General features: G+C 40.0%; 1 protein-coding gene across 1 annotated transcript in view; it reads right to left on the bottom strand.

Moving 5' to 3' along the window:
* The window catches only part of sntg1 (syntrophin, gamma 1), a 121,089-nt gene that overhangs the window by 12,294 nt on the left and 89,361 nt on the right, over nucleotides 1-19,434 (bottom strand). The window contains exons 13-17 of the mRNA XM_061920481.1: nucleotides 15,093-15,131; nucleotides 11,798-11,914; nucleotides 11,355-11,426; nucleotides 6,339-6,491; nucleotides 6,106-6,198 (exon numbers count right to left, since the gene is read on the bottom strand). Of these exons, the coding sequence (XP_061776465.1) occupies nucleotides 6,106-6,198; nucleotides 6,339-6,491; nucleotides 11,355-11,426; nucleotides 11,798-11,914; nucleotides 15,093-15,131 (474 nt within the window). The remainder of the gene's footprint in view (nucleotides 1-6,105; nucleotides 6,199-6,338; nucleotides 6,492-11,354; nucleotides 11,427-11,797; nucleotides 11,915-15,092; nucleotides 15,132-19,434) is intronic.

A 19,434-nucleotide genomic window follows, 5' to 3' on the forward strand; every position in this document is an offset into this window, starting at 1 on the left:
TTCACCGCAGCCATCCGACCTCGAGGTATGTCTTTACAATCTCACTAAAACACTATTAAAACAATAAGCAGATAAGGGATCTTCCAGAATTATCCTTGGAAATGTGTCTAATTACATCTGAAATGCTCACAATGCCGCAGCCAGGAGCCGTCACTTTTTTATTTAATTTACATTTTTTTTTTTTTCTAGTCCTTCACTATCAATACCCTCAGCCACGAATCTTTCATCCTCGCTCAAATTAATGGGGAAATTGTCGTTTTCTTGGTTTGAATAGCTATTTTTGTTGGAGGCTCCCATTATAAACAATGTGAGGATGTGAGGAGTCATCACACGGGTGACGTTATCGTCTGCTACTTCCGGTAAAGGCAAGGCTTTTTTTATTAGCGACCAAAAGTTGTCAACTTTATTGTCGATGTTCTCTACTAAATCCTTTCAGCAAAAATATGGCAATATCGCGAAATGATCAAGTATGACACATAGAATGGACCTGCTATCCCCGTTTAAATAAGAAAATCTAATTTCAGTAGGCCTTTAAAATAAAGTTACAGTACCAATGATTGTCACACACACACTAGGTGTGGGGAAATTTGTCCTCCGCATTTGACCCATCCCCTTGTTCACCTCCTGGGAGGTGAGGGGAGCAGTGGGCAGCAGTGGGCAGCAGCGGTGCTGCGCCCGGGAATCATTTATGGTGATTTAACCCCCAATTCCAACCCTTGATGCTTAGTACCAAGCAGGGCAGGGAGGCCATGGGTCCCATTTTTTTATATTATTTTGTTTAACTCGGCCGGGGTTTGAACTCCCAAACCTACCTATCTCAGGGCGGACACTCTAACCACTAGGCCACTGAGTAGTTGTGAAGATTACAGCCTGTTTTGTGGCGAAAAAAATTTGACCAATCTATTCAGATTTTTTTGATTGACAGTGACATGCACTATGTCTCACACATTTGCCCAAACTATCCAGTTTTACTATGCATTATAGTGAAACTATTATTGGTCGATTTTTTGCAAAAACACTCAACTGAGGCCATCATTCATATATAATAACAGTAGTGATAAGCATAGTGTACTGTTGTGACTCTTCTACGATGTTTTAATACAAGTTGCCCTCAACTAAAACTGTCCAGATTTCATGATAACAGTCTCAAACTGATTGAATGGCCCTCCTTTTCATCTGACTAAGTTACTTCAAACATATTACATTCTGCTGATCTTTTTTTTAAAGAAACTATCAAGTTATGTAGAACTTTCTATGGACACAGCAGCATGCTTATGTTTATGTATATGTTCTAGACCAGTGGTCCCCAACCACCGGGCCGCGCCTGGTACTGTGCCGTGACCCGATTGGTACCGGGCCGCAGAAGAATTTTTTATAAAAAAAAAATAAAAAAAATGTTTTTAATTTTTTATTAAATCAACATAAAAAACACAATGTACACTTACAATCAGTGCACCAACCATAAAAACCTCCCTTTTTCATGACAAAAACTTCATTTTTTCATGACAAAGAAGAAAAAAAAAAAAAGTGTTCCTGAGCCCATGTGGTGATATCCTTTAGAGATTGATGTCGGTTTTTGATACAGTGCCGTCTGAGGGATCGAAGGTCACGGTCATTCAATGTTGGTTTCCGCCCATGCCGCTTACGTGGAGTGATTTCTCCAGATTCTCTGAACCTTTTGATGATATTATGGACTGTAGATGTTGAAAACCCTAATTTTTTTGCAATGGCACTTTAAGAAACAGTTTGAGTATTTGCTCACGCAGTTGTGGACAAAGGGGTGTACCTCGCCCTATCCTTTCTTGTGAACGAATCAGCATTTTTGGGGAAGCTGTTTTTATACCCAATCATGGCACCCACCTGTTCCCAAGTAGCCTGCAGACCTGTGGGATGTTCAAAATAAGTGTTTGATGAGCATTCCTAAACTTTATCAGTATTTATTGCCACCTTTCCCAACTTATTTGTCACGTGTTGCTGGCATCAAATTCTAAAGTTAATAATTATTAGCACAAAAAAAAATGTTTATCAGTTTGAACATCAAATATGTTGTCTTTGTAGCATATTCAACTGAATATGGGTTGAAAATGATTTGTAAATCATTGTATTCCGTTTATATTTACATCAAACACAATTTCCCAACTCATATGGAAATGGGGTTGGTATATATATATATATCCATCCATCCATTTTCTACCGCTTATTCCCTTTCGGGGTCGCGGGGGGCGCTGGCGCCTATCTATATATATATATATATATATATATATATACATATATATACATACAAAAAACAAATACGATGAACATATTGAACTTTTTTGGGGAGAAAATGATTGTTTATATATTTAAAATGTGTCTATATTATTTTTATCATTATTTATATACTGTACTGTTAAAAACAGTAAGGAAATGAGATGAAGATTGTTATGATATTAAAAAGGGTATGATTAAATAAGCTCAGCTTCTTCTTACTTCTTTTCGGACATGAAGTAATGAAACAACTGGAAATATGTGATGCATTACATTGAATCGTTGGCATTTTCCAAATAAACTGAATTGAACTGTTTGATGAGCTGGGACATGACTTCCTGGACTTCCTGGTACGGTCACATGCAGTAAAATGCAGCATGGAGTCATCTGCTGATTCATGTAGATGCACATATTTTATGTCTTAATTTATTGAACAGATCAACACTAAGTGCTTTTCATCCATTAGGAAGAGTATGCTACTGGCATCGCCTTTAAGAATGGGTTCCGGCCAAGACAAAGTTAGATGGTGTTCTCATTTTGTATCATAATAAATCACAATGCAAAATGTTTTTTTTTTTTAATTATTGTTATGGTTTTGTGTTGATACAAGAGCCTGGGGGTGCAGCTAATTGTGTTAAATGATGATTCTAACATGACTCTTTAGGTGAATTCGCCAGAGGAAGGCCTGATCCCTGCTGAGCTGGTGGTTCTGTCCTTTGTTTGTTCGTCCATTAGCAGGAATTAAACAGCTGATTTTGTGGAAGAAGCTATTAAATACAAACTGCACACACACACACACGCGCGCACACACACACACACACGCACGCACGCACACACGCTCGCACACACACCACACACACACACACACACGCACACACACACCACACACACACACACACACGCACACACACACACACGCATACACACACACACACACACACACACACACACACACACACACACACACACACACACACACACACACACACACACACACACACACACACACACACACACACACACACACACACAGGGGTACACTCTGTGTTCATTATGGAGTTCCCGCCTCTTCGATTCACACTGGGCCTGTGCGGAATGTAAACAATATGTTGGCAACATCTACCCCACAGTAAGTCATCCTTGGGGGACATTGGGTCTTCTTATTGCAGGAGATGGAGCCAAAAAACATCCAAAACAATATGGCTGTACTTGTGTGCCACTCAGCTAGATAATTTGCCTTTAAAACAACTGTGCCCACAGTCCAAAAATGCATACATTGCACTGAAAGTTAGCTACACAGAAGAAAAATAGCATTATGCTGAGTTACACACTGCTGGGTAACAGATTTGGTCATTCATTTAAATTTTCAAATTTACCATGGCTTATTTTTCCGTATTGCATTAGTGGCTTTAATATATATATATATATATATATATATATATATATATATATATATATATATATATATGTCTTGATTGGATTATCCAGAGAATAGTGCTCGATACTGTGGTAGAGCGCAATATGTAGGTGTGGGAAAAATCACAATACTACTTCATCTCTACAGAACTGTTTCATGAGGGGTTCCCTCAATCATCAGGAGATGATGATTGAGGGAACCCCTCATGAAACAGTTCTGTAGAGATGAATTAGTCTTGTGATTTTTCCCACACCTACATACATATATATATATTTATATAAATATATATATATCTATATATCTATATATATATATATATATATATATATATATATATATATATATATATATATATATATATATATATATATATACACATATATATATATATATATACTGGATGTATATGTATATATATATAAATACATGTATATATGTATATATGTATATATATACAGTATATACTGTATAAATATATATATATATATATATATATATATATATATATATATATATATATATGTATATATATATATATATATATATATATATATATATATATATATATATATATATATATATATATATATCCATTTCCTACCGCTTATTCCCTTTGAGGTCGCGGGGGGCGCTGGTGCCTATCCCAGCTACAATAGGGTGGAAGGTGGGGTACACCCTGGACAAGTTGCCACCTCATCGCAGGGCCTATATACACTGAATATTGACAACATGTGAATGTCACACGCCCTCTCTATAGACATATCAAGCGAAACGCAACAAAAATGCAACAAACAGAGCGACATATGAACGCGATGGGTAATCCCCCCACACCTACAATCTGATACAGCACTATGCTTGAGAACTTTGTTGTAAACATCTCCTTCCGCATCTGTCCCTGACACCAGCATTTCAGGCTAGCCGCTCTGGAAACACTGTAGAAATGCTCCCCACCCACACTGCTTGGTGCCTCGTCTGAGCTGCTGTGACTTAGATTACCATCGTAACTAGTACATCATGCAAACGTGCAGATTTCAACCACGAAAAAACTGTGTATAGTTCAAGACTTACGGTCATTTGACAACATCACTGCACATCATAAAGGCAGCTACAATTTTCATCTTAAAGATCTAAAAAAATCATTTGGGAATATCCGGCAGGCCAGATTGAAAAGCCTAAAGGCCTACTGAAATTAGATTTTCTTATTTAAACGGTGATAGGAGGTCCATTCTATGTGTCATACTTGATCAATTCGCGATATTGCCACATTTTTGCTGAAAGGATTTAGTAGAGAACATCAACGATAAAGTTCGCAACTTTTGGTCGCTAATAAAAAAGCCTTGCCTGTACCGGAAGTAGCAGACGATGTGCGCGTGACGTCACCGGTGTGAGGGCTCCTCACATCCTCACATTGTTTATAATGTGAGCCACCAGCAGTAAGAGCAATTCGGACTGAGAAAGCGACGATTTCATCATTAATTTGAGCGAGGATGAAAGATTTGTGGATGAGGAACGTCCACTCAAGTCTCCGGTAAGAGCCGACTTAATATCACAATTGTCCCATCCAAAAACTTGCTGGTTGACGTAGAGAAACATGTTCGATTGACCGCTCTGTGTTAAAGCTTCACAACAAACAAAGAAACACCGGTTGCTAAAGGCAGCTGCAATCCACCGTTTTCCAGCAACAGCATTCTTATTTGACGTCTCCATTATTAATTGAACAAATTGCAAAAAATTCAGCAACACCGATGTCTAAAATAATGTGTAATTGCGCGATGAAAAGAGACGACTTTTAGCCGTAAGTGGTGCTGGGCTAAAATGTCCCCTCCAACCAATAACGTCACAAACATGCGTCATCATTCCGCGACGTTTAAACAGGAAACTCCGCGGGAAATTTAAAATTGTAATTTAGTAAACCTAACTGGCCGTATTGGCATGTGTTACAATGTTAAGATTTTATCATTGATATATAAACTATCAGACTGCGTGGTCTGTAGTACTGGGTTTTAGTAGGCCTTTAACGGGCCGCATTCGGGCCTCGGGCCTTAATTTCTTCAGGTCTGATTTACACTCAAATTCCCAAGTGCATGTCTTCTGAGGTGGGAGGAAGCCAGTGTACCCGGAGAGAAACCGGCAGTCACGGGTAGAACATGCAAACTCCACACAGAAAGACCCTGAGCCTGGGAATCGTACCCAGGAGTTTCTTGCTGTGAAGCACAAGCGCTAACCACACCGCCCTATTAGGCTCTCAGTCATATCTATTTCGAGTTTGTCGTTCATGGTAACAAGCAGCAAGTCGTGACTTTGCCTAGATGTTTGACAACAAATGTTCCTTAACCCAAACCATCCAGATTCTGCCACTCATAGCGAGGCTCAGACTTCCCAGAGAGGCAGTCTTTGTTTACCTCTACCTCTGTACGGCAGTGGTGGTGTTCTTCACTCACCTTAGAAGCGGCATCAAAGCACACGAAGCCCATGCTGAAGTCAACTGTTAGTCCCATAAGGTGGCTCTCCATGATACAGGTGTACGTTTTACACTGCATGGAGGAGAAAAAAATTGTGAACTTTGCGTTGAACAAACCGACGCAGAAATCTCTTTCCCTCCCGCGAGCTGATGTCATTGATCTTCAGCCGTAGCCTACCGCTAAAATGATCATCCTTTATGGACATTGCCCACCTGTATCCTCTCCACTTCCAGGAAAGTGGCCATCTGGAAGGCCTTTTCCCAAACCAGCAGCTCCGACTCGAGCTCCACGCCGAAGAACATGTCCTCGCCGCTCTCTGTCTGCACGCTGAAGCAGTGCTGCCTCTTGTCCACCAGGTCGTTGTCCTGAGGAGACAACAGACGTCGTGTGTGGGTCCAATGACACTGACACCGAACACAAGATCCCCAGAATGACTCTAGAAATGCTGTCCCACTGCTACTATCAGCTACACTCGCTTGCTGCAGTTGTCATCGTTTAATTATACAAATAAAAAATATTGAGCATGTCATTTTAAAATAGACTAAAAAGAAATGTTATGCGTTTTCTAACCCTTAGGGGACAAAGGAAGACCTTATTATTCATAGTAAAGTCATTTTTATGCTGTATTGTTGGCCATAATTGTTGTGTTACTACATCATACAATTTTCTTAAATATTTTTTTTTCATGTCAAATTCAATTCTTGCACAAGAGTACGATTTATTGGAAGAAATTCGACAACACCCCAAAGGCAAACAGGATATAAAATTCTTCATTTTTCAAAGAGCATAAAAATAATTTTGGATATTATTTTTCCTTTCTTTGCTCAAATCTCTCAATCAACTTAATTCCCAAACAAAATAACAAAAATCGACTGTTTTTACTTTACCCTTTGATGGTATTTTTATGAGATGAGTGTAAATGTTGTCTATCTTTGTTGGCCCTGCGATGAGGTGGCGACTTGTCCAGGGTGTACCCCAACTACCGCCCGAATGCAGCTGACATAGGCTCCAGCACCCCCGAATGAGACAAGCAGTAGAAAATGGTAGAACGGATGGATGTCACAGTTTTCAGTTAGTATAAATTTGTGTTATGATCTTTATTAGGGCCAGACACTTCTTCTATACGTTTGGACTTTGGACACCTTTTAGGGGCCCTTAACATGCACGAAAAGTCCTCATATTTTTTCAGGTGCATCAGGTATGGCGAAAATGTTTTGATTTTGTGGGTCCCGACATTGCAATTTCAAAACTGGCTCTCAGTGCCACCTTTAAAATTGTAAAATATTTGCCCCTCCTATGCCAGTTTTACGTATCGTAGTAAAAATCGCAGGAGACGTCTATCATGACGAGACGCATGTAAAAGTCTAGGAACCCATACCTGAAAATAAACAGGAAGTTGGCCACCTTGGTTTGTACCTTGGCAAAAAAAGGGGTCGTACTTTAACAAACTCCTCGTAGGGACTTTAACCAAATGAGTCGCGGTTAATCTTACAGATACTACACATGTAGGCGATGATAAATTGCGAACACATTTTGCCAACGCCATAAGATGTGGGCGTGGTATGGCACCAAACATTCCTTTGGATGATTTACCAATAAAGACGAACATTCAAATCTTGATCTTATTTGGTAGAAATGACGATGATGACACCTCAAAGTGCCTGATGGATCAGTACCTGTTCATACCTACTTGTAGTGGGTGAAGCCTAGCTGCGAAAACTGCCCCATGGCATCACCAATTTAGCTGTCATTTCTGCACTTTAGGCAATCAGAAATGGATACTTAACTGATGGGTGATAATCCATCCATCCATCCATTTTTCTACCGCTTATTCCCTTTTGGGGTAGCGGGGGGCGCTGGCGCCTATCCCAGCTACAATCGGGCGGAAGGCGTCGTACACCCTGGACAAGTCGCCACCTTATCACAGGGCCAACACAGATAGACAACATTCACACTCACATTCACACACTAGGGCCAATTTAGTGTTGCCAATCAACCTATCCTCAGGTGCATGTCTTTGGAAGTGGGAGGAAGCCGGAGTACCCGGAGGGAACCCACACATTCACGGGGAGAACATGCAAACTCCACACAGACAGATCCCCAGCCTGGGATTGAACCCAGGACTGCAGGACCTTCGTATTGTGAGGCAGACGAACTAACCCCTCTTCCACCGTGAAGCGATGATAACTTGCAAAATTTGGGAGTGGCCTGACGCCAAATTTTGATCTGATGGTTCGCCACAAAACACATAACGTTAACTCGGTTTCACAAGTTCAGATCTTGATCCTAATCGCTACAAATGATGACAGTCTGAAGTGGCTTTATTTAATTGTTTATTTCATTTTATTCTTTATTTTATTAGGACCCCACAGGGGCGATGCTGAGCACTGCAAGGACCCCATTGAAATTACAGTTTTTTTTAATTCAATATATTTGGATGTCTTTTTTAAGCCTTTGATGCATGAAAAGTCCCCATATTTTCCAAGCAGGTATGGTGAAAAAAATTTAGATTTTGGGGGTCCTGAAAATTTTGGTAATGGATCAAGGCATCAGGAGGAACGTGACCGCAAGCGCCATGCGTGCCGGCCGACTCCTGTGAACCCCACGGTGTAACAGACGCCAGGGCTCGTTCAACGCTGTTTGACGCTTCAATTAGTGTTGTTGGTCTTGACCGCAGGACGCAGAGACAACGAAAAACCCTTTTATTAAGGGAAAACTAAATGTAAAAATAGTGCAGCTGGGAAGTGCACAGGAAGCAAAGAAAAAGTGAAGTGAATTATATTTATATAGCGCTTTTCCCTAGTGACTCAAAGCACTTTACATTGTGAAACCAAATATCTAAGTAACATTTTTTTTAAACCAGTGTGGGTGGCACTGGGAGCAGGTGGATAAGTGTCTTGCCCAAGGACACAACAACAGTGACTAGGTTGGCAGAAGCGGGGATCGAACCTGGAACCCTCAAGTTCCTGGCACGGCCACTCTACCAACCGAGCTATACCACCCCTATACAAAAATCTATGCAGCACATCAAGTACAAGGCAAAATGATCCAGCACAGTTCAAGGTACAAGCCGGCATAGAAAGCATCTAGATCGGCAACTAGGGACAGGTGTGTGTCCTGATTGCCAATCAGAAACACTTTTGCTACTCATGACTGGTGGAGGTGTTCAGTACGCTTCCACACCTCGTCTTTGAAGACGGTGGTAATGCGCACTGCCCGGGCATGGGGAGGTGCCCTACATGTCTGGATCTCCGCTCCTGCAGCCTTTTGCGACCGTTTGTGCTGTATTTAATTACAGAGTCCATGTATGAAGCAAGGAACAATTACTGTCTTTAATTTTTACGACGTGGGAACCGAAGACTGTGTACCGAAGAATCAGAATACATTTACTATTTACTGAAAGTTTAAGTGTACTAACCCACAGGCAAACTTGACAGCACATGCAAAGCTGATCTACTAAACGTGTGCAAAGTACATTGCGTCTGTTAATTACGCAGAATAAGGTGTGCAATCTATTTTGCGTCTCTGTCTTCATTAATATGCAAAATATATGCTGATTAACATAAAATCCACAATACTGGGAGGAGAAAATGCAAATATAATTTTTTAGCATGCGCAATGTGATTCATCAAAACTCATAACTGTTTTGCAGCAACTATTTTGCGTTTTTATTTAGCATGTGTCAGAAGGACTAGCAAACTGACAGTTCCACACACGGCGGCAAGATCTGTGCTCTTGCTGCCAAGACAGACGATGGACAGACGCGGATCTTCCGTTCTATGTGTGTGTGTGTCAACATTTTGGACGGTCACAAATATAAAATATTACACATATCGTCCATTCAGCAAATTTATTTGATCATTTTATAGCTGTTATAGATAAATATAAATGATAAATGGGTTGTACTTGGATAGCGCTTTTCTACCTTCAAGGTACTCAAAGCGCTTTGACACTACTTCCACATTTACCCATTCACACACACATTCACACACTGATGGAGGGAGCTGCCATGCAAGGCGCTAACCAGCACCCATCAGGAGCAAGGGTGAACTGTCTTGCTCAGGACACAACGGACGTGACGAGGTTGGTACTAGGTGGGGATTGAACCAGGGACCGGGGCGGTTTAAAATGAATTCAGTTGATGCGTTTTGTTCTCCTTTAGTAGTTTTAAATGACGTTTGTTAACTTCACACAGATGAGGTGGAGACTTGTCCAGGGTGAACCCCGCCTACCGCCCAAATGCAGCTGAGATAGGCTCCAGCACCCCCCGCGACACCGATAGGGACAAGCGGTAGAAATGGATGGATGGATAATATCCGTATTATCCATGGATAACATCAATGGTGTCACAGCATGGGTGCATTCCAATGCGCACACATCTGTCTGCTGTGCTGATTGCGCATCCAAGAGTGCACCTGTGCGCGCCACTCAGGCAGAGGCTGCGTCGGTGCACAGCTGCAATCAATCACCGGTAATCAACACACCTGAAGCTGATCATCAGGCCTGCCTTCATAAGCCTGCACAACCTACTATCCCGCAACACAACATAGTTACCTGTACCCGTACATCTACCTTCGTTCCACGTTTCGAGCTGTGTGTCTCGTTTTTCCTTGCCTACGTCTTGGATCTTGACGTCCCGTTTGGATACAGACCTTCGACGCCTCACTATAGCCCCCAACTTCCTGCCTGCTCACGGATCTACGAGCCCGCTCTGCTCCTGTTGGACTTCCGCCTCTCTCGCTCAACACTCACGGTAACACTCAGCAATTATTTCCCACTCATAGTCGAACACCACGCACTCTTGTATTTTGTCACACTCCATTCCCTTGTTTATTCAATATTATATATATATATATATATATATATATATATATATATATTATCAAATAGAGCTTAATACTACGCCCCTGTTGTCTGTGCTGTCTCCTCCTCTTGTACACATAACACATGGATAATATCCATCCATCCATTTTCTACCGCGTGTCCCTTTCAGGGTCGCGGAGGGTGCTGGAGCCTATCTCAGCTGCATTCGGGTGGATGGCGGTGTACACCTTGGACAAGTCGGCACCTCATTGCAGGGCCAACACAGATAGACAGACAACATTCACACTCATATATTATTGAAATATTTGATGTTATATTGCATTTTTGTCTTGAGCGGTCTAAGTGCATGAGCCTCTCTCCAATGAACACACCTTTGGTGCTTTTTGTTTTTTATGGGGACTTACCTTTAAAATCTTGCACATGATTTCATAGACAGTAAAGCTTTTCTCTGCTCGGGTCCAGTCCCACGTTGTCACCTGAAAGTGGAAGACCTTTCAGTAAATGAATGGTTGTTGATGGTTGCTGTTTTTAAAAGGTTTCTTCTTCACACTGAGTAGCCCTCGCTGTCTTTGATAATAAACAAGCTGCCACAATGCATAGCCTTCACTTACATTAGTACATTTCATTTAGATCAAGTGGAGCCAGAAATAACACTTACAGTGTGTACCTTTGCACATCTCCATTATGACGAAAGCTTATGCCGATTGTCATAATCTCTTAATATCAAAAACAGTATAAAAACATTTGATGATCATCATAAATCACAGAGTAAATCACCAATAGTTGCGAGCTAGATAAATACGTACAAAAGTAGAAATAAACAACACAGGTTTGAAAATAAGCTTACCGGGGGAGCACAGAACTTGAAAAGAGAGGAACCCCTTAAAGCCAGAAACTTTGGCGAGTACATTCGGTCCTGGACTGAGTCTTGCTCTTTCTCATCAGCCCAGCCCATGTAGATGATCTGTGCAATGTAGCAAAATGTTGTTTCAGTAACAGGAAACAATGTATTACAAGGATTGTAATGATTAGCAATAAGATATTACTTATTTTTATCAATACTAATGTGTTGTTTGGATGCTAGTTTATGAACTCATAAAAGTATAATTCTAATGCTAGTACATATGCCAAAACATATCAATTTGTATCATATCATACATATTAAAGTGTAATGCCAATACTAGCACGTTTTTCAGCTTAGGTCAATAAGTCAAGCATATTGCAAACATGAACAAAATTGCCGCAAGTTATAAATGTGTGATGCTAATGCTAACAAATGTATGAATTATGTAACGGCAGTGTGCTAATGCTAATGCTAGCGTGTGTACTGGTTCGAATCATGTAATGCAGGAGCATCAAAATGTTTTTTTGTCAGTCCACTGCACACATTCTAAATATACAAATAAACAAAATAAAGAAAATAAAACGGTAAACGTTGAAAAAAGTGGAAAAGTCATAACGTAAAGACAGAAACAAATGCTAAAACTAATAATTGGCTTTGTCAATGTTGCGTCAGACTAGTCTTCCTCCCAGGGAATTAAAGTCACTAGTCAATCCCAAATTCTTTCAGATGACCATCAAGACAGAATAGGACTATTATCAAGTTTTACTAAAGCTTTAGGAGACCAGTCATACAGTCCGTTGATAGCGGCATCTAGAAGCGCACTGAAAATCAAACAGGAAGAGACAACTTAAAGTTAAAGTACCAATGGTTGTCACACACACACTAAGTGTGGTGAAATGTGTCCTCTGCATTTGACCCATCCCCTTGATCACCCCCTGGGAAGTGAGGGGAGCAGTGGGCAGCAGCGGTGTCACGCCCGGGAATAATTTATGGTGATTTCAACCCACAATTCCAACCCTTTATGCTGAGTCCCAAGCAGGGAGGCAATGTGTCCTATTTTTATAGTCTTTGGTATGACTCGGCCGGGGTTTGAACTCACAACCTACCGATCTCAGGACGGACACTCTAACAACTAGGCCACTGAATACGAAAACAGCTCCCACCCTTCCCAGAAAGGAATACAGCCTCATTGTTCTAATACTGATAAGGTGAAAAGGGAGTATGCTATACTCCCACATTCCAACCCTACAAGTTAAAGCACAGAGTTCACTTGCGGACATAAGATACAAGCAAAAAGAGTACACATGGGAAAATATTAGCGGCTTTAAACATGACTATGACTAAAGAAAGAACGCTTAAAATTTTATGCATTCTCCACATCAACCATAAAACAAAGCTGACAGGCTGTTCAAACTGTTCAGCCTATTTGGGAATTACGGGCTTTCCCTTGACAAATTCCAAATATTCCCAGATTTCCAGGAATGTCAGGTTTTCAAGGACATTTTCCGCATTCAAAATGAATGAGCCATTTTCCAAACTTTTACCATTTCCACATTTTTTAAAGAATTCATACCATTCCACCTTCAACACATTTCACCATTCTGGAAGTTCAAACTACCCTTTTTCCAAATTTAAAAAAAAAAAAAAAAAGGATTTTCCAGAATTCCTGGTTTTCCAAATACCTTTTTTTTGGCCACTACTCCTTCCACATTTTTCAACGCATTTGAACCGTTCCACCGTCAAAAAATTCCTCTTAATCAGAAAATAAAAAAAGGAGTATTGAACTGGAAAAATTCCCGGTTTTCCCGAAATTGCAGGAATTCCGTAACACCCCTTCTCAATTCAACATGTCACTACTTCAACATTTCTCGATCGATTTGAAAAATTCCAACACCAACCATTTCAACTCATTCAAGTTTTTTTTTTTTTTTACCATTTTCAAAAAAAATTCCCGCTTTACCCGAAATTCCCAAGGTTTTTGGAAATTCTCATTCAAATCAATGGGACATTCTTCAAAGTTCTACAACTCCCAAAATTTCCATCCGATTCAAACTGTTCCAAACATACAGCCTATTCAAAATTGTGTGCCCTACTTCAACAATTCAAAAACAAATCCAGGATTTCAGTTCAACTTCAGCATTGGAGCATTCAATTCCTTCAGGAATTGCCTCATCTTGTTGTGATACTGTATGTTGTTGTAGCTGTACGGTGTGTTTATTTTGAAACCAAGACTTTCATTAGTGAAGTGAATTATATTTACATAGCGCTTTTCTCTAGTGACTCAAAGCACTTTACATAGTGAAACCCAATATCCAAGTTCCATTTAAACCAGTGTGGGTGGCACTGGGAGCAGGTGGGTAAAGTGTCTTGCCCAAAGACACAACGACAGTGACTAGGATGGCGGAAGCTGGGATCGAACCTGGAACCCTCAAGTTGCTGGCACGGCCACTCTACCAACCGGGCTATACCGCCCCATGAGTGAACAGTTGACTCAAAGTTCAAATGCTAATAGAGCGACAGTGCTAATAGGGGCCTTGACAGTCGTCAGGAGATGAAGGGAGCCTGCTTTGGGGGCGCATCGGCGGGGTGTTGAAAGGGAAGAAGTGACAAGTACAAATGTTGCAAAAAGACATCAAGTGTGACCGTCACTCCTCATTAAAAACAGCCGAGATAAAACCGACATGTTTGACGACTGACAGAAACGAGCGGCTGAAAGATTTGGGACGATCTCTCCATTGAACTGTCATGTGGATTCTTGTAAGTAAAATCTGAATGAATTAACACACACACACACATACACGCACAGACACACACACACGCACACACACACACACACACACACACACACACACACACACACACACACACACACACACACACACACACATACACACACACACACACACACACGCACACAGACACACACAGACACACACACAAAACCCACACGACTGAAGGCGATGAAGTTGTTTTCTCATTATTTCTCTCAGGATTATGATGCAAACATATAGCGGAGGTTTCAACACTTGGTAAGAGGAAACATGTCCTTTCTCTGACTTGATGGTCTGCTTTCACTCTTACTTATTAAAATAAAATATTTTATTTAAAAAAAACCAACATAGTCCTCATTGTCACCGACGTCCCACTGGGTGTGAGTTTTCCTTGCCCTTATGTGGGCCTACCGAGGATGTCGTAGTGGTTTGTGTTGTGGTTTGTGCAGCCCTTTGAGACACTAGTGATTTAGGGCTGTATAAATGAACATTGATTGATTGATTTTCGGTCGCACACACACACTAACCTGCTGGTTGACTGGAAAATTGCGGTTGATCTTCTTCACCTGTCGACAACAACATAAAGAAGTCAGTCAATGTGGCTCAAACTAAACTTGTGTGATGATAACCATAGAATGAGAAATGGAGATGCCAACATAATTAGCATGTTGTGAAAAGCTAATTGGCTAATTTGGACATGACAGGAGAAGCTAGATTTATTTTTGTATTTCTTGATATAACGATTTATGTAAACACATTGCTGGGTTAGCAATGTTAAAATGTGACTTAAAACTTTGCCTGGGCTGTTGTTTTAGGTTTTATGATGGCCATAGTTTGACTCTGGGATAGACTAATCCAGGGGTCCCTAAACTACGGCCCGCCAGCGTCCAAAATCCAGCCCTCGGGTAGTCCCGGGTGAAAAAAAAAATATTTTTTTGTTTTTGTAATTATCTTTTTAATCCGTCCTTTTTAGCCCACCCATCAATCCATTTTCTACCGCTTGTTACTCTCGGGGTCTCCTAGCCGCTCATATTTTCTAAAAATGCATTTTACCATCGATAACGTGACGGCGCAGTGTCAGGCGAGCACGTGGCAAGTGCGCGCTCTTTCAGTCAATTAGTGCACGAGGGGAACAAATGGCGAAATCGTTGGGGAAACAAAAATTAGACTCAAGAGTGTAGAGTGTTAAAACATCAGTGGACTTTTTCTTGTTCAGTGTAAGGAAAAGGCAATTTGTCTGATCTGCAATGACACAGATTATTTATATATATATATATATAATATATATATATGTATATATATACACATAAATATATACATATATATGTATATATATATATATATATATGTGTATATATATATATATATACATATATATATATATATATATATATATATATATATATATATATATATATATATATATATTTTAACCCTGTCCCCGGTCAGATTTTTTTAACTCAACTTTTTGACCCCAGTGTCAAAAAGTTTGGGGACCCCTGGACTAATTCCTTAGTTCATATTGTAGCAAGGACAGATCACATTCAACTGTATGTAGTGTTATGAAATTAAATTATACATAAACTGTATAATAAATATATACTGTATTCTATACAGAATACACATACATTATTCATATCACATAATACATCCATCCATCCATTTTCTGCCGCTTATTCCCGTTCGGGGTCGCGGGGGGCGCTGGCGCCTATCTCAGCTACAATATGCCAAATGTATTAGATACAATTACACATGGAAATAATACATACTGTAAATACATACTGTATGGGATATCAGGGGTGCTTAAAAACTCGATTCACAAACAAATCACAGTTCTTATTTATTACATTTTTAAATTGATCGAGTGAAATCATGTTTTAATACATTTTCATGATTACGTTTTTTTAGGCTGTCTCCGCACTTACAGTAGCCAAGAGGCGCTTTTGTTACCTTTAACCTGTTGTGAAAAGGTTCTATTATCATTTTTATATCAAAGAATATGTTTCAAGAATCTGTTTCCTGTTGTATATTAAAGGCCTACTGAAACCCACTACTACCCACCACGCAGTCTGATAGTTTATACATCAATGATGAAATATTAACATTGCAAAACATGCCAATACGGCCTTTTTAGTTTACTAAATTACAATTTTAAATTTCCCGGGAGTTTCGTCTTGAAAACGTTGTGTAAGATAACGTGTACGCGTGACGTCACGCGTTTTTAGGAAGTATGAGCACACAGCTAAATGTCGTCTGCTTTAACGGCATAATTACACAGTATTTTGGACATCTGTGTTGCTGAATCTTTTGCAAATAGTTCAATTAAAATTGGAGAAGTCACAGTAGAAATATGGAGTTGGGAAGCTTTAGCCTTTAGCCACACAAACACACGGTGATTCCTTGTTTAAAATTCCCCGAGGTGAAAATTTACTATGGATTAGAGCGGTCAAGTGAACAGAAATTCAGACCAAAAGTCAACCAGCAGGTTTCGGTGAGAAAATTGTGGTTAAAAAGTCGCTTCTTACCGGAGAAAAGCTGAGCTTGTGCCGTCCATGAAGCTGCCGTCGACTTCCCTGAGACACTGGCGTCAACACACCCGTGGAGACACCCTTCCGACTATCAAGTAGTATTAAACTCACTAAAACACTAGCAACACAATAGAAAGATAAGGGATTTCCCAGAATTATCCTAGTAAATGTGTTTAAAAACATCGGAATCCGTCCCAATGCATTTGCGTTTGTTTTTTTTAAACTCGTTTTATTTTTAATTTTTCTAGTCCGTCGCTATCAATATCCTCAAACAAGAATCTTTCATCCTCTCTCAAATTAATGGGGAAATTGTTGTTTTCTTGGTCCGAATAGCACTCTTTGTTGGAGGCTCCCCTTTATAAACAATGTGAATATGTGAGGAGCCCCCACACTTGCGACGTCATCGTCTGCGACTTCCAGTAGAGGCAGGGCATTTGTCTTAACACCGACAGTTGCAAACTGTATCGTGGATGTTCTCTACTAAATCCTTTCAGCAAAAATATGGCAATATCACGAAATGATCAAGTATGACACATAGAATGGACCTGCTATTCCCGTTTAAATAAGAAAATCTAATTTCAGTAGGTCTTTAAATACACATTATAGAAATGTTAATTCAAATAAAAAAACAACCAAAATAAAATAAAAAATACAGAATTTGTATATCAAATGTTTTCACTTACTTTGAACCAGATGGAAAAACTGTAGTGTCCATCATGTATTAATAGCCGGCATCCGGAAAGTATTCGCAGTGCTTCCCATTTTCCACATTTGGTTTTTCACAGCCTTATTCTTAGATGGAATACATTTATTTTTGTCCTCAAAATTCTACAGACACCACCCCATAATGACAATTCGAAAACATATTTTTTTAATAGCAAATGTATTAAAAATAAAGACGGAAAAAAAAAATCACATGTACATAAGTATTTACAGCCTTTGCTCAATACTTTGCACATTTGGCAGCAATTACTACTTTAAGTCTTTTTGAATATGATGCCACAAGCTTGGCACACACATATCTTCGGGAAATTTCGTCCATTCCTCTTTGCAGCACTTCTCCAGCTCCATCAGAATGGTTAGGAAGTGTTGGTTTTCATCCAGGGAGTTTCTGTTCTTTGTTGCATTCATCTTTCCCTTAATCATGACTAGTCTCCCAGCTCCTGCTGTTGAAAACCATCCCCACATCATGATGCTGCCACCACCATGCTTCACTGTAGGAATGGTATTGGCCTGGTGATGAGCGGTGCCTGGTTCCCTCCACGCCAGAGAGTTCACTCTATGTCTCATCAGACCAGAGAATTTTGTGTCTCATGGTCTGAGAGTCTTTCAAGTGCATTTTGGCAAACAGTTTAGTAAGAAAAGGCTTCTGTCTGGCCACTCTACCATACAGGCCTGATTGGTGGATTGCCGCAGAGATGGTTGTCATCCTGGAAGGTTGTCTTCTCTCCGCAGAGGAATGCTGCAGCTCTGACAGAGTGACCATCGGGTTCTTGGTCACCTCCCTGCCGAAAGATAGCTGTGCCAAACTTGTGGCATCGTAATTTTTTTAATATATTAAATTTGCTAAATAAAAAATACATTGTCATTATGGGGTATTGTCGGGGAAATTTTGAGAACAAAAATGAATTTATTCCATTTTCGCATAAGGCTGCAACATATTACAAAAAGGAAAGAGTGAAGCGCTGTGAATACTTTGCAGATGTACAGTAAGTGTGTTCAACCTCTGTTATTATCGCAGCGTACGTCACCTCCTCCACTTTAACATTTGTACAAATTGCCATCATTTCAGACCCGGAGACACCCCCGCAGCGCTGCAGCTCTCATTGCTGACATCTTAATTTCTGCCTCGAGCCTATAACTTGCTCCTACATTGGGATTATATACTAAGAACATGCAGCTATAGCTCATGAACGTGAAAAACATATATTTTTTAATCGGTCCTAAAAATATGCAACCCATCATGACGCAACTTTTCTGTAATGTGTCTGTTTGTAATTTGAAAAAAGCCTGTGTGGTGAGAAACTCTCCTTTAAAAGACAATTTACAGTGATTGACATCGTCTCCTGTTTGAGCCTAAAATGTGTTCAAAATCAGTAGGATTCCTAATGAAAATGTAAATTAAATTTGTTAGAACATAGCGGGCAGCCAGAAAAGTCACTGGATTTACAGTATCTACTCATTTGACCTTTGACCTTAGCCTTCTCAAATATCCTGTGTCAGATATCTGTCAAAACTAATAGGTACAGTGAGGCAAAAAAGTATTTAGTCAGCCACCGATTGTGCAAGTTCTCCCACTTAAAATGATGACATAGGTCTATAATTTTCATCATAGGTACAC

The sequence above is a fragment of the Nerophis ophidion genome, linkage group LG14 (genome assembly GCF_033978795.1).
Source record: "Nerophis ophidion isolate RoL-2023_Sa linkage group LG14, RoL_Noph_v1.0, whole genome shotgun sequence".
Classification (NCBI taxonomy): domain Eukaryota; kingdom Metazoa; phylum Chordata; class Actinopteri; order Syngnathiformes; family Syngnathidae; genus Nerophis; species Nerophis ophidion.